The sequence below is a fragment of the Hemiscyllium ocellatum genome, chromosome 4 (assembly GCF_020745735.1).
Source record: "Hemiscyllium ocellatum isolate sHemOce1 chromosome 4, sHemOce1.pat.X.cur, whole genome shotgun sequence".
In the NCBI taxonomy this organism is placed as follows: Eukaryota; Metazoa; Chordata; class Chondrichthyes; order Orectolobiformes; family Hemiscylliidae; genus Hemiscyllium; species Hemiscyllium ocellatum.
In genome coordinates, this window is record NC_083404.1 from 93,712,365 (window position 1) to 93,740,230 (window position 27,866).

The 27,866-nt window shown below is 38.7% G+C and overlaps 1 protein-coding gene across 2 annotated transcripts in view; it reads left to right on the top strand.

Moving 5' to 3' along the window:
- Nucleotides 1–27,866, top strand: part of LOC132815447 (RNA-binding Raly-like protein) — a 495,989-nt gene that overhangs the window by 214,484 nt on the left and 253,639 nt on the right. For both annotated transcript variants that reach the window (XM_060824394.1, XM_060824395.1), the window contains exon 2: nt 16,188–16,263. In XM_060824394.1, coding sequence (XP_060680377.1) covers nt 16,188–16,263 — 76 coding nt within the window. The remainder of the gene's footprint in view (nt 1–16,187; nt 16,264–27,866) is intronic.

Consider the following 27,866-nt stretch of genomic DNA (forward strand, 5'->3'; position numbering starts at 1 on the left):
CCAGTCACACCCTTATCCTGAATTATCCTATTTATGACTGGTTGCTTTGCGGGACCGCTTCAGAACACATACTGTTGGACTGGCATCAACCCCAGAAAGTGATGTTAAGCCATTCCTTAAAAGTGTAATTGAGCCCGATGCAGTTGTTTAATGATGGTTCTGACAGATTCAGTGGTATTTTTTGTCTGGTGCCAGTTTAGAATTAGCCAATTTATTTCATTCAGTTTGACATCGTGTTATTGTGCAATCTCAATCACTGATCAAAATGTTGCTTTACAAACAAGAGGTGATTCCTATTAGGTCATCACAACTGCCATCTCCGTTTACGTGAGTTGCAGTTACCTGCTAGGATTCAAGTCAATTAGGGAAGCACTCAGGAATTCAGAATCAGCAGTGATGACCTTCGTTCCATGTCAATATTTTGACATGATCACTGTGAACCAAATCTAAATAGTAGTTTGTCAAGCTAAATTTGGTTGTTTGTGTGGATGAATATCCAGCGGAAATACCAATGACCATAGCTGTGGACTAATCCATCATTGCAATGGATGCCCTTCAGTGACCCAACTGAAACGTCCATCTGCATAAAGTTGATGAAGCTGCAGTAGTGAATTAAATCCGGACTAACAAAATACAGATCAAAACCGTTTGGCACAACACACACAACCTTAAGGACAAAGCAATAAAACATCAGAATTTCTGACCTTTAAGTACAGCTGTTTTTGAGTTCTTGCCTTGAGATTGTATCATAATTAGACCATTAATGTTGAAAGAAACAAAGTGTGCATATTGGCTCATGGTTTTTCTTATTCTCTTGAGCTCTGAATATAATAAAGCAACAGTCTGATTTATTTTGTTTACTGTATGAAAGTTGACAGAAATGTAACTGGAATTATTTTACACCAGTGTTTTGGTGGAGTAAACGTAATTGAAGTTATGTGAACAGCTGCTACATAAAGAACTTACTGGTATGTCATTGTAAATTTTGTTGAAACCACAAAGACCTAATTTTATGCAGCCTGCAAATCAACTTGATCATTAGAAGAAGTCTTTTTCCTGTTCTAAGCCAAGCTGAAAGTGATGAGATGCAGCAATATTGAATACAAGAGGTCTCAGAAGACTTTGACAGCTTATTGAACAGTGCATTAAAAGATAGCATTGGGCCATTTGTTTTAACTATTTGACTAAGTTCTTGGGAACACAAATTACATTTGGTTTGATTCTAGAGTTTGGGGAACCTATAATGATGTCTTTAGCCTTCAGATAAAGCCCTGATGCCCCATGAGCGACACATTTGGGAAGAAAATTTATAACTTTTTTCTGGCATTCAATTGGTGACCTAATTACCAACCTTGTCTAAAAACAAAATGCAAACTGTTATTTGTTTATTCATTCAAGTTGTTAATTCCAGCTTCTTAATACATTAGAAACGATTTATTATCCAAATGGAAAGAATTTCAGTGCTTTAAGGTCAAAATACTATATTTGCCCTAATTCTGATGAATTCTCAGGAGGAAGGTATGCTTATTATGTATTTGGCATAATGCAACTTAGTTATATAATATGGGTGTTAAAATGCTGAATATTTCCTGTTTCACTTCTCAGGATTTGAAAAATGCCAGTGGCAATGAGTCACAGCACTACTATTAATTTTAAAGATATGGATACAGCTTCATTTCGAGGAACCTGGCAATTCAGATTCATATGCAACTTCACACATTGATAAAATGTAATTTATTTGTTTAAGCAACGGCAAGATAATTTTCAGTATCTGAATAATCATAAAAAGCAGGGCATGTTCCAAATAGCCTGACCTCATCAAATTTGCTGTCTTTGTCCATCTGAGGGCAAGTCTTTCAACAGTTGTCTCTAGTCAGTTAGTGTATAGGAGCTGAGCAGTGATATATGATGTTTACATCATTCAGGTCACCTATAAAGAAGATGCTGCTAATTACACACATTTATGTTGATTGAGAGAACAGATGTGATTATTAAATTGCAAGCGAAGTGTTATCTCTGTACCTCACCCTCCCTTCTTTTGCACTGCAAATTACTCCTGGCACAAACAATATTCAGCATTTCCCTTATAAGTTGAAGTGCATGCTATATACTGCAGTGAAAAAGGCACGCACATTAAATTATGACAACAATATCTAAATATGGTAAAAAAAAGGAAACAACTAAAAATCTGGAAATTACATTAGAGGGCAGTTAATTTGCTGATGTTAAACAATTATCAAACATTTCAAAATTTTACAATTTAAAACATGTCCAAGCTCGCTCAGATGTTAATGGTAATGAACATTAATTTGCCTGTCTTCCCATTCATTTGCACTGCTTTTTCTTCAACACAACTAACCAAAACATCACATAACCGACGCAAGAGCTCACGTAATTTAAAGTGCAAACTAAATTCAATGCAATTCAAGCTTATGTGTTTATTTGAGCTCATTCCAACTTAAAAAATTGGCAAGAAGCTGGCCCTGCCACAAAACTGGACATAATTCCAAGATGATTGAGACATTCAGTGGGCCATTGGATGATTAATTGGATTAAAATAACATGCAAGGCTATGAGGAAAAAAAAAGTAGGACATTGGCACTAGATAATGATGCTCATTTAATGGGCTATTACAGGCATGATGGGCCAAGTGACCTGCTTCCATGCCGTAACTCTTGCATGATTCTGTGATGATTTAATCACCATTTAAAATTTCTGCTAATTCAACTTGCTTGCAGGCTTTCAACATTATCAGGGAAATGATTTTGTTTGAAGCATTAAAAATGGGATCATTCACAGATAGTAATTAATGCTGATTTAAACTGTATTTTTGTGTGTGAGATAAACTTATTTCAACTTTATTAATCAATTGTCGCTCAATAAAGTATTTTTGGTATATTTAATTTTTTTTAAAGAATTGCAACATTAAATGTTTTACGTTTGTGCTGGTTCATTCTGATTTTATGTTTGGCAGTATTCAAAGAACAAAGTACAATACAGCACAAGAACAGGCTCTGCAGCCCACCAAGCCTGCGTTGATTTCTAACCCTTGAAAGTATTTAATCCTCAAAGTGTTTATATGGAAACATGAGAGGAGAAAAGCTCTTTCAAATGTACCATTACCATCTTGCACTTAGAATAAGTTTGTGGGTAAAATATCAAACGTCCATATGCAATTGAAAGTGTAACTAACTAGACATGTTGCAAGATGCCCTGCTTTGGCAAGCAGTCCTCTATTATGTCTGTGCATACCTCACAGTCTCTGCTCAAATAGTTAACATATTTGATCTTGGAACTAGTTTGAATTTAATTGCTATTTTTGTGCTCAATTCAGTGACACCTACATCAAATGCAAGGCACTTTAATGTCATGCTCATTCCTGGAACATCTGACTGAATAAACCTTATGGTATCATTGCTTTTCCAGTTCCTCTTGTGACACTGGTCTTCTCAGGTCATCAAAATAGCCAAAATTGAACATCAGAAGTCAAAATACTTAACTGTAAAAGTATTGGGAAGGAAGATATTAACATATAAGCAGGCAGTTCATGGAGAATTGCAGATGGTGTTGGAGTAGAATACACTTCTGACCACTAGATGAACAGAAAAAGGGAGAATGCAAAGCATTTGCTTTAATTTGACAGTTTGAGGGCTCTTAAAATTTCAAGTGCAAATTGCTTCATTATTGAGAAAAATGATGTCTAAGCTCTTTCAGTGTGAATAAATGCTTCCATAATTGCAAATATGTACTGATCAGAACAGCAGGAGATTTAAGAACGTTCATTATAGACCGAAGCATAATATGCTGAATGCCAATTATAATCTTACTTAGATTTTATGCTTTAAAGTTAGATATTCATACTTTATCTTTCTGCAGAGTAACACCATTGCATTTGGTATTAAACCTCAATGCAAGCATGGCATGCAAGCAGTAGTAGCACCCCCACCACCACATTTGATCCAATTCAAAGTTTGCCACTAAGGTTACAGCAGGGATTCAGGAAATGCAAAAGCCCCTCAAGGGAAGACGAGAGGTCAAAAGCACTCAAATTCAGACTCAAAGTACTGAATCTATACATCAGTAATGGTGAGCTGTATGAGTTGCACACAATATGAACTACGTCCAAGAAAGCTGCGACAGAATGGATCACTAGAGCTAAGAGTGAGAGTTTTTAAATTTTTTTACAGAGCCTTAAGGAGCAGCAATGCTATACCAGCCATATCATTGTGCCTTTTGATTTGCTTCCTATGATCGTGATTCCACTATTCAGTTTCATTTCTATAGCCCATGTGATGACTAACTCCTGCCCACCCACCATGACTTCTTATTTTTATATGTTTGGGCAGTCATCAGTTTTGGCAAAAATGGCCCAGAACATTTGTTGATAAGTCAGAATGAGCCTCTATGTCCTACAGTATCGTTTCTTTCAAACTATCTCAACCCATTTTTGGAGTCTGTATGTGTCTGTGCAATGTCATATTGTGTTTCGTCTGTATTAACTTTCATCTGTTATTGTTAGGTTTCATATATCATAATGTATGTGTTTATTATTATCCGTGATCAAAATTTCTTTATTCTGTTTCTTCATTTGTTAATGGAGTGTGGATTTACTTTGCCCAGTTTACAGGTGAATTTCTGCAGTCAATCTTGTAGACAGTATACATTGCAGCTTCTGAGCACTGTTGGTAGTGGTAGTGAACATTTGTGGATATAGTGCTAATTTAGCGGGTGCTTTGTCCTGAATGGTGTCAAATTTCTTGAGTGTTGTTGGAGCTGTACTCCTCCAGGCAACTGAGGAGTATTCTTCACACTCCTGACTTGTTCATGTCAATAATGGACAGGTTTTGGGGAGTCAGGAGATGAGTTACTCACTGCAGTATTCCTAGCATCTGATCTGCACTTGTAGTCACAATGTTTCTGTGGTGAGTCCACTTTCTGGTCAATGGTAACTCCAAGGATTATAATCATGGAGGATTCAGTGATGGTAACACCATTGGCTGTCAAGAGGTGGTGGCTGATTGTTTATTATTGGAGGTGGCCATTTCTGATATTTTTGTGTAGCACTAATGTTACTTGCCACTTGTCATCCCAAGCTTAGGTATTGTTCAGATCTTATCACATTTGAATGTGAACTGTTTCAGTGTCTGAGGAGTCGTGAATGGTGCTGAACATTGTGCAAACATTGGCGAACATTGTGCAAACATTGGCAAACATCCCCAATTCTGACCTTGGGATGGAGGGAAAGTCATTAATGAAGCAGATGAAGATAGTTGGGCCTAAGACACTACACTGAGCATTCTTCTGTAGTGAGATGTTTAACTGTCCATCACCATTGAAAACTGGATTTGACAGGACTGCAGAGCCTAGTTCTGATCTGTTGGTGTGGAATTGCTGAACTTTGTCGGTCACTTGTTGCTTATACTATTTGGCACACAGGTAGTCCTATTTGGTAGCTCATCAGGTTGCACCTCATTTTAAGGTATGGCTGGTGCTGCTCCTGGCGTGCCTTCCTGCACTGTCCATTGAACCAGGGTGATCCTTTGGCTTGATGGTAATGGTTGAGTAGGCATTATATGGGCCATGTGGTTGCAGATTATGTGGGAGTAAAATTCTGCTGCTGTTGATGGTCCACAGCGACTCATGGAGGTCCAGTCTTTAATTGCTAGTTATGTTCGAAGTTTGTCTCAGTTAGCATGGTGGTAGTGGCGCACAACACGATGGAAGTTATTCTTAGTGTGAAGGTGGGTCTTCGTCTCCATAAGGACCGTGTAGTGGTCACTCATACCAACACTTTCATGAACACATATACCTGCAGCCGGAAGATTGGCCAGGATGAGGTCAAGTAGGTTTTTCTCTCTTTTTAGTTCCCTCATTACCTGCTTTGACCCAGTCTAGCAGCTATGACGTTTAGGACCTGACCAATTAGATCTTTGTCAAGACTTTGTAGGGATTGATACAACTGAGCTTGCTAGACTGGACTTGCTGGGCCATTTCAGAGGATAGTCGAAAAGTGTGGCATTTTGAGCACAAGCCCTTCATCAGGGTTTATTCCTGATGAAGGGCTCATGCATGAAATGTTGATTCTCCTGTTCCTCAGATACTGCCTAACCTGCTGTGCTTTCCTAGTGCCACACTTTTTGATTCTGATCTCCAGCATCCGCAGTCCTCACTTTCTTCATTTCAGAGGATGGTTAAAAGTCAGCCACATTTCTGTGAGTCTGGAGTAACCTATAGGCCAGACGAAATGAGGATGGCAGATTTACTTCCCCGAGGGACATTAGTAAGCCAGATGAGTTTTTCCAACAATCAACAATGATTTCATGGACATCAGTAGGTCCTTAATTTCAGATATGTTTGATTGAATTCAAATTACATCATCTGCTGAAGCGAAGCTCAAATCCAAGTCCCCAGTACATAAGCTGTGTCTCTAGGTTAATAATCTAGCAATGCTACCACTCAGTCTTCACATTCACTTCTACCTGTAATGTGCAAATAGTTGAAGAAAATTAAAAGTTGTTGCATGCAAAAAAAGCCTGGAACTCCTGCTCTCTACTTTGCCCACCACTCGGTTCCTCCACTATGACTAGATTTGCTGCATCGAATCATATTGTTTACTGTTCTTCAATCAAAATATTTTTGAATCATAATGTTTCCCCTAATTCATGCTCTGTTTGAGTTTAATTAATTGCTACTATTTGATGGAAATTTGTTAGGAACATTCTGGAAGGCTTATACAATAACTCAGATTGCTTGTCATAATCCACTTCATCGAAAATTCTGGAGGAATTGTGCCCTTCTGAAACTCTGGCTATTGGTTAGTAAGTCATTCTACAGAGAATCTCTGCAGTTTATGCCTTATAATTCTGTTATTTTACATTGGATGATGAGACATTTTATTTGTACCATTTTGCATAATTTGTAAATTTCTGACAATAAAATTGATGGCATAATGGACAGTGAAGAAGTTTGCCTCAGAGTGCAACGGGACCTTGATTAGATGGGGCGAAGGGCCGAGGAGTGGAAGATGAGGTTTATAGATAAATATCTATCAACATATCTAGATAACTGTGAGGTGCTACATTTTGGTAGAGCAAATAGGCAGTACCTATACACTTAATGGTAAGGAGAATGTGAGGACTGCAGATGCTGGAGTACAAAGTCGAGAGTGTACATCTCTATGACTCTGTGACTCTAAATGTGTTGACAATGTTACTAGAAGCAGAACACATCAAACATTCTTGCTATTTTTATGGTGTTCCTAATAGGAATTGATCAGAGGGAGCCTTAAGAAATTCATCACAATGCTGATGATCTTGTAGGTACCATTTAATTCCTCAGGGAAACATGGAAAGGATTAAATGTGAAAAATTAAAATTAAAATCCATCTATATTTTTGCATTTATATAACTGGGCACAATGCATTTGTTATTTTTTTCTCAGATAATGCCTCACAGCTTCTGGGAAGCGAGATGAGTTTGTAATGCTTGCTTATGGTGAAATCTGATACTTTAGTAAAACCCCCGCCTGGGATATAACACTTTAAGTGTTCACAAAGGAGCAGATGTTTCAATTTCTACATCTGGACTTATTGTGTTACTTGGGTACTATGAATACAAAATAAAATCAGGCAGGGCAAGCACATTTTCAAATGGGGCCAAGCTGATTTACTGCTAGTTCATTTAAATAATAGAAATAAGATTAGGCTGCCTTACAGGCATGTGCTTCACCTCTCACAGATTTCCTGTATTCACTGTATCCAGGTGATCCAATAGCTGCAGGCAGAGGAACATTTGATGAAGTACATTGGTCAGTAATTTAGTAATACAGGGATAAAACATCTTTTCACTATTCTATGTGCTTTCACCTTTGAATATAGTGAGTAGATGAAATTCCTGCAAATACATTTTCACAAAATTATCACTATTGGCACCTAAAAAGCTTTACATACGCATAAACAAATTCCTGCAACTTCTGAACCAAGCTCACCTCTTTCATTAACTACCATTTTCCTATGGCATCTTTCACATCCAATTTCTGCTCCTTCTCGCCATAATTCATTCCCAGTACAACTTGCCATCCAGCAGATCATCACCTTGTGCCCAAGACATCTTTAAAAGCCCATTGTGCACCCAGACAAATATGGTCAGCCCAGAGTTGCCCTGCATGGTTGTAGACAGAGATGATCCTGGGACAAATCCTGCTGGATGGGGTGATGCACAGGTGGGACAGTATGGTCCAGTTCATGAGTGGGGTGCATGTCCCTGAGCACAGCGCGCACACTCGCAATGCTAGTTGCTTGTGGAGATTATGTTGGAGTACAATTCTGCTGCTGTTGATGGCCCAGAGTGCCTCATGGATGAATTGCTAGTTCTGCTCGTAATTTGTCCCATTTAGCATGATGATAGTGTGGTACAGCATGATGGAGGGTATTCTTGACGTAAAGGTGGGACTTTGTCTCCACAAGAACTCAGAGACTGTCATGGGCAAGTGCGTCTGCAGCTGACAGATTGGCCCGGATGAAGTCATGTGTGGGGCAGCATAGTGGCTTCACACGTAGCACTGATTCCTCACAGTGCCAAGGGTCCAGATTCGATTCCAACTCGGGTGGACTGTGTGTGTGGAGTTTGCATGTTCTCCCCATGTTCTCCCCAATGGTTTCCTCTTCATTCACTGACTTCCTCCCGCAGTCCCACAGTCCAAAGATGGTCAGGTTAGGTGGATTAGCCATGGTAAATGCGGGGTTACAAGGATAGGGTAGGTGCCTGGCTCTGTGTGGGATGCTCTTCAGAAAGTCAGTGTGCACTTAATGGGCTGAATGGCCTCTTTCCACACTGTATGGATTCTGTGTTTCTGTGCAGCCTGAGATGCAGCATTGACGATGCCAAAGTGCCCTGTAAGTGGATCAGAGATGTGCCAGGATTAATTTTAGAGGTTGACCTATGTCAGATGTCAATGTCTGTGGGGATTGTATAGCTGGTGTCCCAGAGATATTGGTGCCTGGTTTCTAATATGGAGGTTGTTTGGGAAAGCAGAATCTGCCCTGCTATACTTTACTTGTAAGGTTTTACCAACATTCAGCTGACTTGGTGAGGTAAGAGGCAGAATATAAATGAGGTGAGTTGTGTTGCTAACAGGGCATTACAAAAATGTGTTAATCTCCATCAGTTAACATCTCACCATTGCCTAGAGAGAGCCTCACTATGATGTGTAAATGATGGAGTGAGATTATCTCAAAGCCAAGATTAGCCTCGCCACACTTGTTGCCTGATTCTGTTCTGTTTCCTGCCTTACCCTACATTATTCAGACCCTTATACAAAGAAGAACAAAGAACAATACAGTACAAGGACAGGCCCTACAACCATCCAAGCCTGTGCTGCCACATTTTGCCCTTTCACACTGGAACTCTCTTCACTTCGAGGATCTGTATTTCTCTATTCCCTTCCTATTCATGTATTTATCCAGGTGCTGCTTGAATGCTGCTATTCTGTCTGCTTCCACTACCTCCTCTGGCAACACGTTCCAGGCACTCACCACCCTTTGTCATAAGATTTTGCCCATATTGCATGCAACAAGGAAATTAAGTTGTGCTGGTCTTCATCCTAATCAAGGAAGGAAATGCTGGTCAGAAATATATGTGCTTGTGTTCTCAATAAAATCTAATAATTGTGAGTGCCCAGTCCATTGTGCAATTAAAAATTGTCTAAGAAGTCACTGTTAAGCTTCACATTTATACTTACATATCAAAGCAACTTCAAAGTCTTCCCACATTTTTGCATTTTCAAACTTATTTTTTGCCTGTGCGTTGTCCTTTACAGCTCTCACATATTGTTGTGCATTGTCTAAAATATTAAAATACAGAATTGGTTATGAAAATGAAAACGAATATGCAATTACTTTACTCCCAAAAATATTCACTAGAAGATCATTTCTGCAGTAGATGCAGCTTTTAGAGAATTTCATAACCAGTATACCAAAGCTATATCTTAAATTATCAGGATTTAAGATTAACTGATCTCCCTGGACTTCATGGAATATTCATACTGTCCTGAAGGAAATGAGAATTAATTTCAGGACATGAAAAAAATATTCTGAACATGAGATTCTGCAAACCAGGAAGCAAGCTAATACATTCATTATTTTTAAGAAGTCAATCAAACTTCACCCAGTTAATTGAAGGCCCTTTATTTAAAAATCTGCGACAGGTGAAAGTCCTGAATCCAAAACAAGCATTTTAAAATGCAGGCTATGGCTACATCTCTAAAGTAGTGGATTGAAGAAACCGACAGATTTACAAAATTAAATTTACTTCACGAATTGCCCAGATTTATTTAAAAATAAGAAAAGGGGTAATGTCACTGAACTAGCAATCTAGTGTTCCAGAAACACAGGGCTAATGTTCTGAAGACCTGGGTTTACCAGTGTGACAGATGGTGGAATTTGCATTAACTAAAACGGAATGTGAAATTTAAAGCTAGTCTAATGGCATCAATGAAATCATTGTTAATTGTTGTAAAAACCCGTCTTGTTCACTAATGCACTATAGGAAAGGAAATCTGCCATAATTACCTGGTCTGAGTTACATGAGAGTCCAGAACCAAAGCAATATGTTTGACTTTTAACTACTTTCTGCAATGGTTTAACAACTGACTCAGTTCAAGGGTAGATATAAGAATGGTAACAAAATTCAGCCTTGCCAATGATGCCCATGTCCCCAACAAGAATAAAGAAAAATATGTCCATCAGCAAAGAGTTACTTGGCAATACCACTATTGAATTAGTTGCCTGAGTCTGAAATCATATAGTTGCAACAAAACATATCAACAAAACAGAAAAATCTGCTTGACCTTGTCCTCTTAAATCTACCTGTCCTCGATGTAACTGTCCATGATGGTAGTGATAGGAATGACCACTGCACAGTCACTGTGAAGTTGAAGTCTTGTCTTTACATTGAGCATATCTGCATTATGTTGCATGGCTTCACCACTGTGCTAAATGGGGCAGACCTCAAAAAGCTTTATCAACTCAGAACTGAACATCCATGATACACTGTGGGTCATTAGCTGCAGCAGAATTACATCCAAATACAATCAGTAACCTCATGGCTAGCATATCCCCCACCCTATTATTCCCATCAAGCTGGGATAGAAAACCTGTCTCAATGTGAAGTGCAGGAGCGTATACCAGGAACATCACTAGGCCGACCCTAAATAGGAGGTATTAACTTTGTAATGCTACAATACATGATGACTTGCATGTCAAACTGAGAAAGCAGCATGCAATGGACAGCACTAAGCTATTCCTATAGCCAACAGATCAGCATTTGATTGTCCTGCCACATTCAGTTGCCATTGATGATGGAAAATCAAACAGCTTACAAGAGATGAAAGCCCCTCAAATATCCCCATCACCAGTGCAAAGAATAAGGTTGAAGTATTTTTAACGTTTTTCAGGCCAGAATTACCAAGTGGAGAGTCCATTTTGGTCTCCTCCTGAGATCTCCAGCACCACCGATTCTAGTCTTCAGGCAATTTGTTTCACTCCACATTATATGAAGAACACTGCAGAGGGTATGGGCCCTGACAACATTGTGTCAGTAGCACCAAAGACTTGTGCCACTGAGGCTCATAGCCAAGCTGTTGCAGTACAGCTCCAACATCTACCAACATGTGCAAAATTGCTCAGGCCTGTGCTGTGCTCAAAAAGCAGGAAAAATTCAAACTAGCCAATTATTACCATATCAGAGTACTATTGATCATTAGCAAATAATGGAAGTGAATATCAACTGTATTATATAGTGACCCTCACAAAGAAATAACCTGATCACTGACACTCAGTTTGCATTCCATTCGTCATTCAACTTCTGACCTCATTACTGACTTTGCTCAAACATGAACAAAAGAACTGAGCTCCGGTTAAGAGTTGAGGTGAGAGGTACTGTCCTTGACATCAAGATCACACTTAACCAAGCATGGCATCAAAGAGCCCTAGGAAAACTTGAGTCAGTGGGAATTAGGGAAAAGCTCTCTGCTGGTTGTAGTCATACCTGGCATTAAGTAAGATGGTGATGGTTGTTGGAGGTCAGTGAGCCGGGCACCAGGATACCCCTGTAGGAGATCCTCAGGAAAGTGTCTGAGGCCCAACTATCTTCAATGACCTTCCTTCTAACATCAAGTCAGAAGTGGGGATGTTCACTGATAATTGCACAATATTCAGTACTATTCATGACTTTTCAGATACTAAAGCAGTTCATGGCCAAATGCTGCAAATTTTAGACATTATGCAGGTTTGTGCTGATCAGTGGCAAATTACATTTCACAACACACATATCAAACAATAACCACCTCCAATAAAAGAGAATATAACCATCATCCCCTGATGTTTAATAGCATTACCATTATGGAATCCCCAATTATCAACATCCTAGGGGATACAATTGACCAAAACCTGAACTCATCCAGTCATACTCATACTGTGGCTATAAGATCAGGTCAGAAGCTTGGATATCTATAGCAAATAACTCCCCTTCTGTCTCCCAATGACTGTTCACTATCTACAATGCCCGAGTCAGGAGAGTAATAGAATATCCTCGATTTGCCTGGATAGATGTAGCTCCAGCAGCACCCAAGAAGCTTGACACAATCCAGGAGAAAGCAATCTGTCCTATTGGCATACCATTCATCACTCTCAACATTAATCCTTCAATGACCAATGTATGGTAGCAGCAATGTGAACCATTTCCAAGATGCACTGCAGTAACTCTCCAGGCTTCCTTTGACAGCACTTTCCAAACAGTGAACTTTACCTCCTCAAAGGGTGAGGTTAGCATATACCTGCAAGTTTCCTTCATTGTCACTGACTCAAAATCCTAGAACTCCCTTCCTAAAGCACTGCGGGTACCCATGCACACCAACAACTTCAGTTCTTGTAGGTAGCTCACCCCTACTTTAGCAGGGCAGTCAGGGATGGGTAGGAAATGTTGACCCAGCCAGCAATTTCCACATTCAATGCATTAGTTGTTTTTGAAAAATCAGTTTGTTGACTTCCAATAAATTTTAACAGTACATATTAATTATTGCATTTTTAACTAAAATCTACAGGAAATGAGGGTGACATGTGTAATTAGAAAGAGGTCAGTTATAAAATGGGGAACTGTATTAATGAAAGCAAAATACTACAGATGCTGGAAATCTGAAACAAACACAGAATACTGGAGAAACTCAGTAAGCCTAGCAGCATCTTGGAGAGAGTGATACAGTTAACATTTCAAATCTAATATGATTCTTCTTCAGAACAGAAAGATGTTAGAATATGTTGGTTTTAATACTTCTGACAGAGGAAGAAGAGGGATAAAAGGATCAAATGGCTTAGAGACCCTGTGTAAAAGACAATGGGTTATCACCATATGTATTTTGCAATTTTGATGTTGTGGAATTACTTCTGTGCATGAAAAGTAGAAGGAATTGTAGGAGAGGTGATATGTAGATGTTGGGCAGTGACATGTGACAATAATTTGTAAGAAAAGAAGAGAGTATGAAGATGTGGAATCAAGTGAAGGGGTTGAAGTCCTCAGACTGCTGCAAAGACATTAACCCATAGTATGCCAGTCATGAATTGATGGAGTAGGTTTTAAATGCTCTTGGAAGTGGCTAAGGTCTGTATAACAGTCAAGTTATGAAGTTATTAAATCCCTTGCATTTCAGACATAAAAAGCTGCTAGGCTGCTTAGATGGACAGGCTGTCAATGGCAAGTTAAAGGAAATGCTAAGCTCTTTCTGAGCAGTTTGAAATTAGTTCTTTGCCATTGGCTGAAGGGTTATACTATTATTATTACATTATAAACACATGGCTGAGTTTCAAAAGCCATAATTATCTTCATGAGGAAATTCTAAGTTCTTAATTTGATTGACACTTTAGAGAGGATAGTAAAAGATTTGTTGTCTTTGTTGTGGAGATTGACTGAAAGTTCATTTTTATAAGAGATGAACCACTTGATATTTAAAAGCCTTTTTGTGAATTTATGAATGAAGACCTGTTTCACTAGAAAGTATTAGATTGAAGCCTGATTAGATTGTTAGAATTGTATATTTCTTTAATCTACCCCGAATGAATCATGTGTGAATGACTATAGAAGTGGCATACAGGATCTGAGGGGCATTGGTAGACGCATGAGTTGGTGCAGAAGGTATGAAGAGTTAAGAGTGGGTAGAAAACCTAACAACTGGAACAGTTGCTCTTGAAACAACTGGAAAGCTAGTTCTCTGGCGTCTTAGAGAACTAGGGCAGATATTGCAACTAATCTGCTATTCAGCACACCTACGTCATCCTGCAAATGTACCTTTTCCTCCACCCTTCTTCTCTCGAGCAAAAATTGCGAAACTTTTTAACCAAAGCAGTTCAGTTAGTTTGGAAATTTCTTGATTTGAGCTTCAATAATGAATATCCAGCCTCTAGTACTCAACTATGATGGTGGTTGGAGTGAGATTAATTATCTCACACATATCTAATAATGTGGTGTTTTGTCACGATAGTTTTGTCCACACCTTATGCATTTTACGCTGACCAAGCATTTTAGATTAATTACCTGAAATAATTAGCAATGAGCTTACCATTTATGGAGCTTCAGGCATAGCCGAAAGGCAATAATTGCCAAATCAAGGGGGAAAAGACTTAAAATATGTAACCACATGTAAAATTATGGACAATTGAAAAGTATTTAATTCTCTTACAATATTGAGTATATTATGCATCAGCGCCACCATACATAACCAAAATGTTTATGTCATAACATAGAAATTGTCTAATGAATGGAAACAAAAGAAGATGGGTAGGAGTCACATAAACTAAAATATTACATTAATTGAAATTTGTTTTTTTGAAGACAACCTAGTAAGAAATCTACTTAGGAAATGTCCCAGTGAATGTGAATCAACTGAAATAAGTGATAGTGGCAGCTTTAGCTATTAGTGCTAAGGAGCAGATTAGCTGTCATTTGATATGATTATACGCATGCACTTAGAATTTCGAAATGCTTTGAGTGCACTCTGAAATATTCTCAGTTTGGCATGTTATGAAGGTCCATTTTGTATTATTATTTTGAGAACCTGAGTTATAAAGTGCAGGAAATGGATTTTAATTTTTCAGTTATGTGAAAATCTGACCTTTTCAAAGGGCAGAGAGCAATTTTGAATATTGAGTTCAAAACGGTATTTACAAGAAGTCATGTGATTTTACCAACTAGTCACCTGGGAACATAATTGTTTAGGTATTTTCTGACTTGGGTGTTTGGACTATGAAAGAGAGAGAGAAGGTTCATGCAGAGTGAAGAGGTCAATGACAGCAGTATTGCTGTTATACGCAGCCTTCAAGCATTTGGGGCTGGGGAGAGGATTTGTGGTGAAGACAGTGAGAAGAAAACTCTAAACACAGATGGCTGTGGGGTGTCATGGAGGAAGATATTCTCCAAGGCTTTTGTAGCCATGAATAAAAGCAAAGTTCCATGGATACTGAAGATCTGAAAAAAACAGAACCTGCTAGAGAACCTCAATAGATCTGGTAACGGCAAAGAGAGAAACTAAATTAACATTTTGACTCCAATAACACTCTTCTGTAGAACTGTCAGTATTATTGAAGTCATGGATTAAAGGAACACATGTTGAGAGTAATAGTAAGCTGAGTTAACAGTTTGTTTCAAGGGTCTTGGAAGAAACATTAAATGAAACCAAAAGTATTGAGTGAATGCACAAAGTTTACCAATAGGAGAGTGTTTAGAGCTATGCCAGCCAAATGAGAAGCTTTAGTACCGGGAGAGGATGGCTCTTCATGGGGATTTGAGTGTCTGTAAGGGCATTGCTAAGATAAAAAGAATGAATCTTTATTTCTGATGTTTGTAATGAGTTCATTGCAATAATTCTTGTCTAGTGTAATACATTTCATTTATTTTCTTTTGTGTAATAAACTTATACTTTCTTTTCTTGAAAGTACATTGGCAGCTTCTTGTCAATATGTTCAGTGACTGACCTCTTATGGCAATTAAATTGAAAAATAAAACTATTAAGTCGGTATCACAGCACAGTCTGACCTGTCCAGCGTTATATCAACTGGAATCATGACATAGTACATGCAGGGTTTAACATGTATATTGAGTGCACCATGTGGGTATTAAGTTGACCAGTATCCTTTCTTTCAGATATCAATATGGCTGGTGAACCTAAGCCTTACAGGCCCAAATCTGGAACCAAGAGGCCTCTGTGTGCCCTTTATGGGTAAGTGATCATTATTGTTACAATCCCTGTGCAGACTGTTTACTGTAAAAGAAAGAATGACGTAACAAGATTATAGCTTTTAAGACATTTTCTGTAAAATAGAGACTAAAAGCACTATTGTCTAACCACTAACTGATATTTTTTATCAATAGAAGAGAATTTTACTGTTTCGCTTTTAATGTAAGTGAAAAGCCACTTCATGTTTATACTTTAAACTGCCCCTTAAGTAGTCATTTGAATTTCTTTGACATAGCCCAAAGCAATGCTTAGTTCCTATGGATTTACTTCCATTCCTATCCGTTGCTAGACTGGTAACGTGAACCGTCTTTTACTGTAAAGTTTTTCTTGATTATTTCCCTCCTCATGAAAATTCAGTGAATATTCCAGTTCATTTTATATCCGCACAAATTTGATCTTTAAACCAAGTGCAAGCTTTTATCCGCATACCCCTTGCAGCTATCCATTGAGACATTTGGCCTCCAGTTGCTCTCTCGTCAGCAGTCTGCTATATCTGAAAGTTTTAGGACACTTTAGAAACTCTTGCCCTGTCAAAGCCATGATAAAACAAATCCTATTTTACATTTTTGTTCATGGAACGTGGGTATTTTTGGCGAGGGTGATTATTTGTTGGTACACCTTGAATTTTCCTCAGAGTATCAACTGCATTGCTGTGTGTCTAAATTCACATGTAAGCTGACCAGGTTAGAATGGCAGTTTCCCTTCCCGAAGGAGAATAGTAAACCACACTGGTTCACACGTACATTGAGAATCATTCAGTAGATGTCATCGTTGAAACAAGCTTTCAATTCCAGATTTTTTTATCAACTGAATTTATTATTGAATTTAAATTCTGCCAGTTGCCATGGTGAGATTTGAACCCATCTCCTCAGAAGGGTGGCCTGGTTCTCTCGATTGCTAATCAAGGGGCCTGAGCATTGTATTTGTGTAGAAATGCTAACGGCCAGCCTTGAAAAATCAGCTGTCTTTCATATTGGAAGTAAATAGACAGTGTAAAGCATAACTATTTACAACTTGATATCTTCAAAAACTTCTTGGGACTTTGGTGGCTATCAGTTTCTCCATTGTCAACATAATTGTCTTTGGGTATGAATACCTTGTACCCTCTTTCTAGCTAAACAGTCAATACTTCCTTTAATCTTTTAACAGTCAGGTCACTGAGATAGACTTTAGAAAGGGTCACATTATATTCTTCATTTTATAGAAAAGAGCTATTCCCCAGAAGTAACAATCTTAAAAAACCTCATGTTTGTAAATTTTTCATAATGTTACCATTAAGTTCATTTTGCAGAATGTAAGTGTTTATAGATGTAACTGTTCATTTGAATTGATTCATTCATTCAAAAATATGTAAAAGATCTTTCAAAGTTTATATAAATGCTCAATGTGAATGTTTCTCAGTAGATCTGTCAACATGATTTAACTTATTTTAATTTACTTAACCACACCATTTTTGTCCGTAAACAGAAAGGTGAGTTTAGATGGAATTAGGAAAAGATCTTTCTGTGAGATCAGAGATTTATGTAAACATTTTCTGCATTTCTTCAATGATCCAATATATTGCTATCTGATCTCTTTTTGATTGGAAATTTGTTAAAGAATGTGATTTGCTTCAGAAAAACTATATCAGTTCAATCCATATCAATTATATTACAGCAGCAACAATGTATTTTAATATAGCCCCTTTAATTGAATAAAATGTACTGAAGTGCTTCACAAGAGGATATGACATTGAGTCACATATTAGGTCAGATAGTCAAAAGCTTTGTCAAAATATGAATTTTAAGAAGTAACTTAAATTAGTAATTGAAGATATTGAGGTAAAGGGTTATAGTGACTGTGCTTCCTTCGCTATATAGCTGGAGCAATTCAAATAGGAAATTCTTAAATAGCTAGAATTAGAGAAGTGCAGATTTCTCGAAGGTGTGGGAATAGGGGAGATGACAAAAATAATGAGAAGAAATCCATGGAGGGATTTAAGAATGAAAACGTTGCTAGACCAGCAGCTGGCATCAGTAGATGAAGATGAGGACAAAGTCAGTCAATTTTACAGAAATGGAAAGTTAGGCCATGTTACCGAAATAGAAAGATTTCAGTTTAATGGTACCTGTATATATAAGGTAAGAAGCTCATCTCTGGGTCAAATATGGATCCATGGTTCCGAACACACTGTCTTAATTGCATAATGTTGCCAGGGAGAAGGATAACATCAGCAACTAGTAAAGGGTATTTGGAGCATGGACCAAAAGGATGGCCTCAATTTTCTTCAACTATTTTATTTGAAGAAATTTATACTTATGCAATATTCATGTTGAATAAGTAGTCTCATTATTCAGCAACAGTAGAGCAGTTGAAAGATGTGATAATGACGTAAGATTGGATGTTCATTACAGGCCACCATTTTATCAGCCTCATCCCAGCCATGCAAATGAGCTGTTCCTAAAATTGAGTCCATTCCATCATTCCTCTGCTGCTGAGTGAGTCCATACAAATGTACAGTCTCTAAAGATTTCAGGACCACTATGTCATTGAATTGGTCTTAGCAATCAATGGGCACATGAAAGTTGAGAAAGAAATTAAGTAAGTTAGAAAATTATTTGTGGATCAAATAAAAATTCAATAAAAATGTCAGAAAGACCTGACATGCCTGTTTGCCTACCTTTCCCTGGAAAGTTGGCATAGATATTTTTTAATCATGATTTAACATACCTTTGGAGCAGGTGGAACTTGAACCTATGCCTTCTGGCCAGTATGAGTCATTGGGGAGGAGGGAAACACTAATGAAGGAATGATCTCATGACCTGGTAAACACGGGAGAAATCAAAAATATAATGTCAATAAAATTTATTAAGATGAATAGTTTAATTTGAAAGTACTTCCTTCAAATGTTTTTCTGTAGTTTATATTTGCCATGAAAGTAATCACTCTGATATGTTGTATTCTACTACCAAATGTTAATTTTTGTAGAGATTAACATTACTTTTGTCAATGCAAGTTTATCTGCAAAATGTAAGAACAGAAGTTAGCCATTTAGTGCCTTTAATCTTTTCCATGGCATTCAGTGGGGAGAGGGAGTGGGGCATTGATGATGTTACTGGACTAGTGACCTCAGGCCCCAGGTAAATGTTGTGGGGACATGGGTTCGAATCCCACCATGACAGATAGTGAAACCTGAATTCAATAAAGTCTGTAATTAAAAGTTAACCTAATAGCAACATTACAATTGTTACTGATCGTAAAAACCCATCTGTTCATAAGTGAAATCAGCCATAAAGTGCCTGCGTCCAGGTCCGTGACTATGTAGCTGACTCTTAACTCTTAAAGAAAGGAATTAAACCAAACAGACCATCACGATTGATACCAGAAACAACTCTGGAAAATACAGTGCTGTGCACTGAAAATACTGCCAAGCCCTTCTCCATCTGGAGGCTTGTGCCAACTCACACTTACCCCACAGACTGGTCAAGCAACTGCCTAATATAATCATACTCATGGAATAAGACAGTGTCCCATACATGACCCTCATCATCACTCTAGACGTGGTTGCTGTGAGACACAATTGGAGGGAATTGGCCTGGTAGTGCTCAACATTGACTCTGGACCCTACCAAGTCTTGTGGTGTCAAGAATAAACACCAGCAAGGAAACCTTCTGGTAACTTAACTGCCATTTCCACTCTCTTTGGCCAATGAGTCAGTATTTGAATGAAGCACTGAGATGGCAGGGGCTCAAAATGTAAAAACAGTAAAACCTGGGTAGGGCTGATACTGGGCCACCATCTTCAGCTCATTACTTCAGGACATTACTGCAGGAAGGCCTCAGGGTCATGTCTTGGGTGTAACCATCTTCAGTTGCTTTATTGATGGCTTTCCTTTGAATGTAGGTCAGCTATGGGGGTATTCTCTGATATTTTCACAATGTTCAGCACTATTCTCCACACCTTAGTAATTCAGTTAGACTGTATCAATATATGGTGCTGGAAAAGCACAGCAGATCAGACAGTGTCTGAGGAGCAGGAGAATTGACATTTCGGGCATAAGCCCTTCATCAGGAATGAGGCTTGTGGGCCATAGAGGCTGAGAGATAAATGGAAGGGCAGGTGAGGTTGAGGGAAGATAGCTGAGAATGCAATAGGTAGATGAAGGTGGGGGAGAAGGTGATAGATTGATGTTTAGGGTGGAGCGGATAGATGGGAAAGACAATGGACAGGTCAAGAAGACAATGCCGAGTCGGAGGCTTGGGCCTGGGATAAACTGAGGGGAGGAGAAATGAGGAAATTGGTGAAATCCACATTAATTCAGTGGGTTTACAGGGTCCCAATGCATAAAATGAAGTGTTCTTCCTCCAGGTGTTGGGTAGTTAGGGTTTGACGATGGAAGACGCCCAGGACTTGCATGTCCTTGATGGAGTGGAGGGGGAGTTGAAGTCATGGGACGGTGGGACTGGTTGGTGTGGGTGTCCCAGAGATGTTCTCTGAAATGATCTGCAAGTTGGTGTCCTGACTCCCCAGTGTAGCGGAGACCAAATCAGGTGCAACGGATACAGTAGATGACATTTGTGGTAGTAGGTAAATTTCTGTTGGATGTGGAAGGATTCTTTGAGGCCTTGGATGGAGTTGAAGGGGGTGGTGTTGGTTCAGGTTTTGTACTTCCTGTGGTGGCAGGGCAAGGTGCTGGGAGTGGGGTGAGGGCTAGTGAAGAGAGTGGATCTGACAAGAGAGTGAGTGACAGAATGGTCTCTCTAGAATGCTGATAGGGGCGGGGAAGGAAAGATATCCCTAATGATTGGGTCTGTCAGTGGCAGACATGATTGAAGATAATGCGATGTATACTCAGGTTGGTGGAGTGGAAGGTGAGGACCGGGGGGGGGGGGGGGGGGGGGGGGGGGGGGAGGTGGCGGCTGTTGTCCTTGTTGCATTGGGAGGAGTGGTAAAGGAAGTGGAGGAGATGCACTGGAGGGCATCATCAACCAGGTGGGAGGGAGAATGGTAGTCTTTCAAGAAGGAGGCCATCTGGGATTTCCCTGCCACCACAAGAAGTGCAAAACTTGCACCCACACCTCCCCCTTACCTCCGTCCAAGGCCCCAAAGGACCCTTACACATCCAACAGAAATTTACCTGTGCCTCAACAAATGTCTTCTACTGTATTTGTCGCACCTGATGTGGTCTCCTCTTCGTCAGGGAAACAGGACACCAACCTGCGGACCTCACCAAGGCCAAAGACGACATTGCTCCTGTACTGAAATTTTTCACAGTGAAGGCCAGCATACCATTTGTCTTCTTTACTGCCAGCTCACTTGCATGTTAAACTTAAGTGACTGCTGTGCAATGACACCCAGGTCATGTTGTATATTCTTCTCTCTAGCTATTCAGCCAACTCAGATAATCTACCTTCCTGTTTTTGCCAACAAAGTGGATAGTCTCACATTTATTCACATTATACTGCATCTGCCATGCAGTTGCCTGCTTACGTGGCTTATACAAATCATACTGAAGCACCCAGCTTTGCATTATCTGCACATTATATTTGGTTCCCTCATCCAAGTCACTAATACATATTGTGAAAAGCTGGGGATCAAAACTGATTCCTGTCGTACCCCACCAATTATTGTCTGCCATTCAGAAAAATGACCTGTTTATTCCTACTCTTTTTTTTCCTGTCTGCAAACTAGTGTTCTGACCATGTCAATCTGCTGCATCCAATCCAATTCACTTTAATTTTACACGCTAGTTTTTATGTGCAACTTTGTAGTCTTCTGAAAGTCCAAATAAACCCCATCCATTAGCTCAACTTCACCATGTCTGTTAATTACATCCTAAAGAATTCTAGTAGGTTTGTCAAGCATAATTGCCTTTTCATTCATCCATGCTGACTTTGTCCAATCCTGCTACTTTTTGCCAAATGCTTAACTATTAATTCTTCTGTAATGGACTCTAGCATTTTCCTCAACTACTGATTCAGGCTGACTGGGGTATATAATTCCTAGCTTTCTCATTGCCTCCCTTAAATAAGGGGATTATATTAGCTAATGCATCCACTATTTCCAGGGCCACTTCCTTATGTACTCTGAGATGTAGTTTATCAAGGCCTGGGGGTTTATCGGCTTTCATTATCATCGATTTCCCAACGCCGTTTCCTAACTAATATGGATTGTCTCCGTCTCGCTAGAACACTTGTTCCCCAACATTTCTGATATGTTCTCATTTGTGAACACAGAACCAAAATGTGTATTTAGTTGGTCAGCCATTCCTTTGAGCATGCTAGAGGCTAGGAATTCTATGATGAGTAACCCATTTCCTGTCTCCCCAAACTCAGCCCTTCGTCAAAAAGTCATAAATCTGGAGCGAAATAGAATACTCTTCACTTATCTGGGGAAGTGCAACTCCAACAACATGACTAATGACATCATCTAGAACCATTTATCATTATAGATGCCATCTAGAATGAAGCAGGCCATATTTTTGGCACCCCATCCAATGCCCTTTATATTCATTCCCTTTACCATCAACACTCAATGGAGTAGTACATTCCATCAATAAGATACACTGCAATAATTCCTTAAACTCCTCTGACAGCAACCCATGACTTCTACCAATTAGAAGGCCATGGGTAGCATGGGAATACTCTCACTGCAAGTTCCACTTCAAGTCACACTTCATTCTGACTTGGAAATATACCAATGTGTCTTACTGTCAGCACTGTCCTGGAACTCAGTAGAATTCAAGAAATGAGAGGTGCTCTCATTGGAACGGGCAGCATGGTGACTCAGTTGTTAGCACTGCTGCCTCACAGCACCAGGGACCCAGTCTCAGGCGACTGTCTGTATGGAGTTTGCAAATTCTGCGTGGGTTTCCTCCAGGTGCTCCAGTTTCCTCCCACAATCCAAAGATGTGCAGGTCACGTGATTTGGCCATGCTAAATTGTCAGTAGTGTTAGATGCATTAGTCAGGGGTAACTATAGGGTAGAGGAATGGATCTTGGTGGGTTACTCTTTGGAGGGTCAGTGTGGACTTGTTGGGCTGAAGGGCCTGTTTCCATACTGTAGGGAATCTTAAACAAAAAGATCCAAACAATACTGCTACACAATAAATGCAGGTAAATGGTGAGAATTCCAAAATCAGGGGATGCAATTTAAAAATACGAGGGAAGCCACTTAGCTCCAAGGTTGAGAGAAACTTTGATTCAAACAATTGTGAATCTTTGAAATTCTCTAACAAAGATGGCTGTGGAAGCTCAGTTTTTAAGTATATTTAAGATAGAGATTGATAGATTTCAGATTACCAATGGCGTACAGAAATGTGAGGATGGGATAGATGAAAGCACAGAAGTGTTTGGTCCATGCAGGCATGATGGGCTAAATGGCCTCCTCCGTTCCTATGTTCCAAGCTCCTATCCTAACAGCATTGTGGTTAGGGATGAGTAATCAATACTGGCCTGGACAGCAACACCCCTCCCTATGAATGAATAAAGACAAAATTTTGTTTGTAAACCATAACCTTGTACACCACTGGTAATCACTAATCTATCAATCTCTCTTAAACATGCTGAAAGGTGAATTATGTCTACGATCTATTCCACAAAGAAATATTTCCTAATTTCATTCCTAAGAGGTCAGGCTGTAATTTTTAGGCTACATTGCTTTTCTGACTGCCCATCTAACAGAAATAAATTTTCTTTACCTACACTTTTTGTTTTCATTAATACCATAAAACTTCCATCACATTGTCCCTTATATTTCTACATTCTTGGAATAAAGACCTAGACTGTTTAATCTGTCCTTGTAATTATAATCCTCGGAGTCCAGATACCATCCAAATGAATCCATGCTTGCCTGCCTCTCAGGTTAAGCTTCCAAAGATATCACGAATACTATCAGTACTCCAGATGTGGGTCTGCCCAAGACCACACAGTTAAACTTCTACAAGTCCAGTCCTTTGGATATGAGGTTCAGTATAATATTAGACTTTTTAATTTTTCCCTCCATATTCATGGCAATTTTAACAATCTGTAAATGGATCTTCAAATCTCCTTGAACCTCTTCACATGATTTAGAATTTGCTTTTTTTTCTCAAAGTGGATGGACCTGCTTTTGTCAAAATCCATTTGTAAATGTGTTACCCACTCACTTCATCTATTAATATGTCTTTTCAAATTTATGCTTCTATTTGTACTACTAACAATGCCTGCTTAACTTTGTGTCATCAGCAAAACCTAGATATTTGGCTTTCTATTCCATCTTCTAAGTCAGTAATAGATACTGTGATATTAGATTCAACAACAGTGATGCCTCGACCAGAACAGCTAATGGGCAGTACCTGAAGATAGCTATTCTTTTACCCAGGCCAATTTAAGGATCACAAATTCCCTATGGTGCAGCCTGAGACAAGACTGTAAAGCAGAGTTAAGATGCTGCACTGCTTCTTGCATAACTTTATATTCAATGGGGAGCATTACCATTGATGTCAGTTAAAGAGGATTATCCAACACATGGATAAAGATGATGAATGAAAGGATATATTTGCAGCAGGAGTTCTTTATTTTCAGCATACAGTGAGGACTATATGCTCTCAACTTACTAATATCACCCGCTCCTAAACCATCCATTTCTGCTAGCACTCTTACCACCTAACACCATGCTTCTTGCCCATTTCCTGCCCAGAACATCATTTAAGCCAATCCATCCACCCTGCAAAAAAAATCAAACACAAGCCACCAATCATACAAAATGTTCCTGACTTTGCTTTCGAGAAATCACAAGCATAACTCAAGTCTTTCCACTTCATAGCATTCCGTGTATGAGTTCTAACAGTTCTATTAGTGTTTGAACCCTTTGCTTGGAGTGCACAAGTGATTTATTTCACTTGTCCAAACATGCATTTAACTGATGTGAAAGGCCAGTTATTCAATAACCTATTGTGACCTATAATTCTTTAACTTACTGGATAGATAGAAAAAATATTTTTAATGTAGTGTGTCTCAAGCGCCAGTCAGATTAATATATAGATGGGTTGAACTAAGTATTTATGGCACAAAATCTCTTTTTTTTAAAACCTAGCTTTAACATTGGGAATATTTGATAATCATGTTGAAACCTGATGTTTTGGGTCTCATCTTCTCACATCGCTTTCTGATGAGGCTAAGACCTGAATCCTGTGGGGAAGACCTTGCTTGAATATTTATGTATAGAGGACAAGAATTAATGTATTGATATAATTCCAATGGCTTCACACTGTTCTGAATAATTAATTCCAGCTAATTAAAGTGTCTCTGGAAATGGGAAAAAAAAATGTTCATCGTTATTCTTATTATTCTAAAGGTATTTCTTTAAATTATATCTTTGCAAAAGGAATCGTGATACAATAGAATAAGGAAATATGTGTTTAGTTGACTATTACATATACTATTTTTTAAAAATATGTATATTATTTCCTCTTGCACCTGCCATTATTTCCCTGTTTTGTCCATTTCCATTTACAATGCAGTAGCAACCAAATAGCTCTCTCATATGTTTACTCTTCCTTGTATCTGTTTAATTCTCAAGACGTGTACTACTGTCAAAATGTATTTAATTAAGGATTCTGAATATTAATGTGAATGCAAACTTGGATTTTTTTTGCCTCATTTACCAAGGATAGGAGTTAAGCATGAGTCCTCACTGTTTAGTTCTCATTATTGTAATTCCATTTCTCTTAGTTTCGTTGGGATATATGTATGGTGCACTCCAAGCATAAAACAAGCACAAAATAGATACATTTAGCACATGATGACTTGTATCCAATTTGAGCAAGATTTGGTCCCACTGTAAAATTCATGAGGAGCTCTTTTTAGGTGTGTTTATTAACAAGCATTTGATCTCAAGTTTATAAATGGAAACTTAATCCCTGTTGAAGGGCACAGTTCAGAAATTAGTAGAAAAGGAGAGGGAGAGCTATCAGGATTTCTCTGATCAGAATTGTTAAATAATAACTGCCCACTCCAGACATTGGGTTTTTCTCTCCTCCGGGATAAAGCATTCTCTTAGAGTCAACTTTACAGAACTCTCCATCAGCCTTTACAGAACAATTTATAATCTCAAAGAAATCAGACCTAATATCTAGTCTCTATGACTATATCTATCAATATAACATGTAAATAGTTATTAACGTGCCATAAATTATTTCTTGTTCAGTGAAGGAGCCTCTTTTAAATCAACTAGGAAGCTGGACATGGGCATTGCTGGAGCAGTCAAATGCTCCATTCCTAATGACGCTGGAGAAGTTGGTGATGAGTAGCCAACTTGAACATTGTAGTCTTCAGGTATAGGGAGACCCTCAGTTGTTGTTAGAAACTGATTTTCAAAATTTTGACCCAGTGATCATGGATATGGATCCAATTCAGGATGGATGTTTCTTGAAGGGAAAGGGCAGGCGGTGCTAGTTGAGTTCCAATATTATCATAGTAATGGCAGCAAACTTACTGCATAGCGAAGTGCAAATTTAATTTAATTTCACATGAAACGTGGTGGCAGTGGTGAAAGCCTGAGGAAATATCGGACTTGGTCTTCTGTCACATGTTCATGCAGATAGTAAACAGCTCACAGAAGAAACCCTTGAGAAATGATTCAATGAGAAAGAATCTAGAGTCAATGGTAAAAGTATTTCAGACCTGGTAAGGGATGCATTACAGTAGAAGAGTTAGAAACTCACTGGCGAAGGAGAATTAGATACTGCACAATAGATAAATTTGAAATGTGTGACGTTAATCCTTAGAAGCAATCCCAAGTCGAGTTCATCAGAAAGTGAATGCACATCGAAGGCTCTGGTGGAAGAGTGAAAACCTTTTGAAAATGCCATGGTATTGCAGGCTATGAAAACAGAAATTAAGGAAATGTTTGCTGCTCAGACCAAGAATCACTGCCATATTCAGTGAGAAGTATGAACTATGGCTTCAGCAAGGGATATCAAGGACCACCAAAGGCAAATTAAACAAAGGTCACAAATTCCAGAATGTCATGAAGCCAGAATTAATGCAGCAAAGGAGCTTGTTAGCTGTAATTTAGGTCACAAACAGGAAAGCTACAGAAAAAGCAATCCTGATCTAAAACAAGAAGTTTGGAGACTCTGTTAAGCCCTCAGAAAAGCCAGAAGATGGTTCACTAAAATCGTGTTTAAGGCAGCAAACGTCTATTTAATCGACAAGGAGTGGGAATCACCCAGGAAAGAAATGAAAGAAATGAAACAAGGATTATTATCAGAACTGCAGAGATCAGAAATCATCCAGAGAAAGTATGTTAAGGAACCAGAATTGATCTTTAAAAGCCTTGAAGAGTGGAAATAATTTATTAACACCCTGATTCAAGCAAGCATCATTTATTAAAGCCAAAGACAGTAAAATTAATTCAGTAAACTTGATAAGGAAACAGGAATCATTAATTTAGGTCACAAACAGGAAAGCTACAAAAAAAGCAGAAATCATCTGCTTTAGGTTTTAAAAGCTGGAATATTCCATTTAGCCTTAAAAAGTAGGAATCCTACATTTTAACTGGACAAGACAGAAATCCTCTATTTTGGCAGAAAATTCAGATGACCCTTCTAGTATTGTAGTATG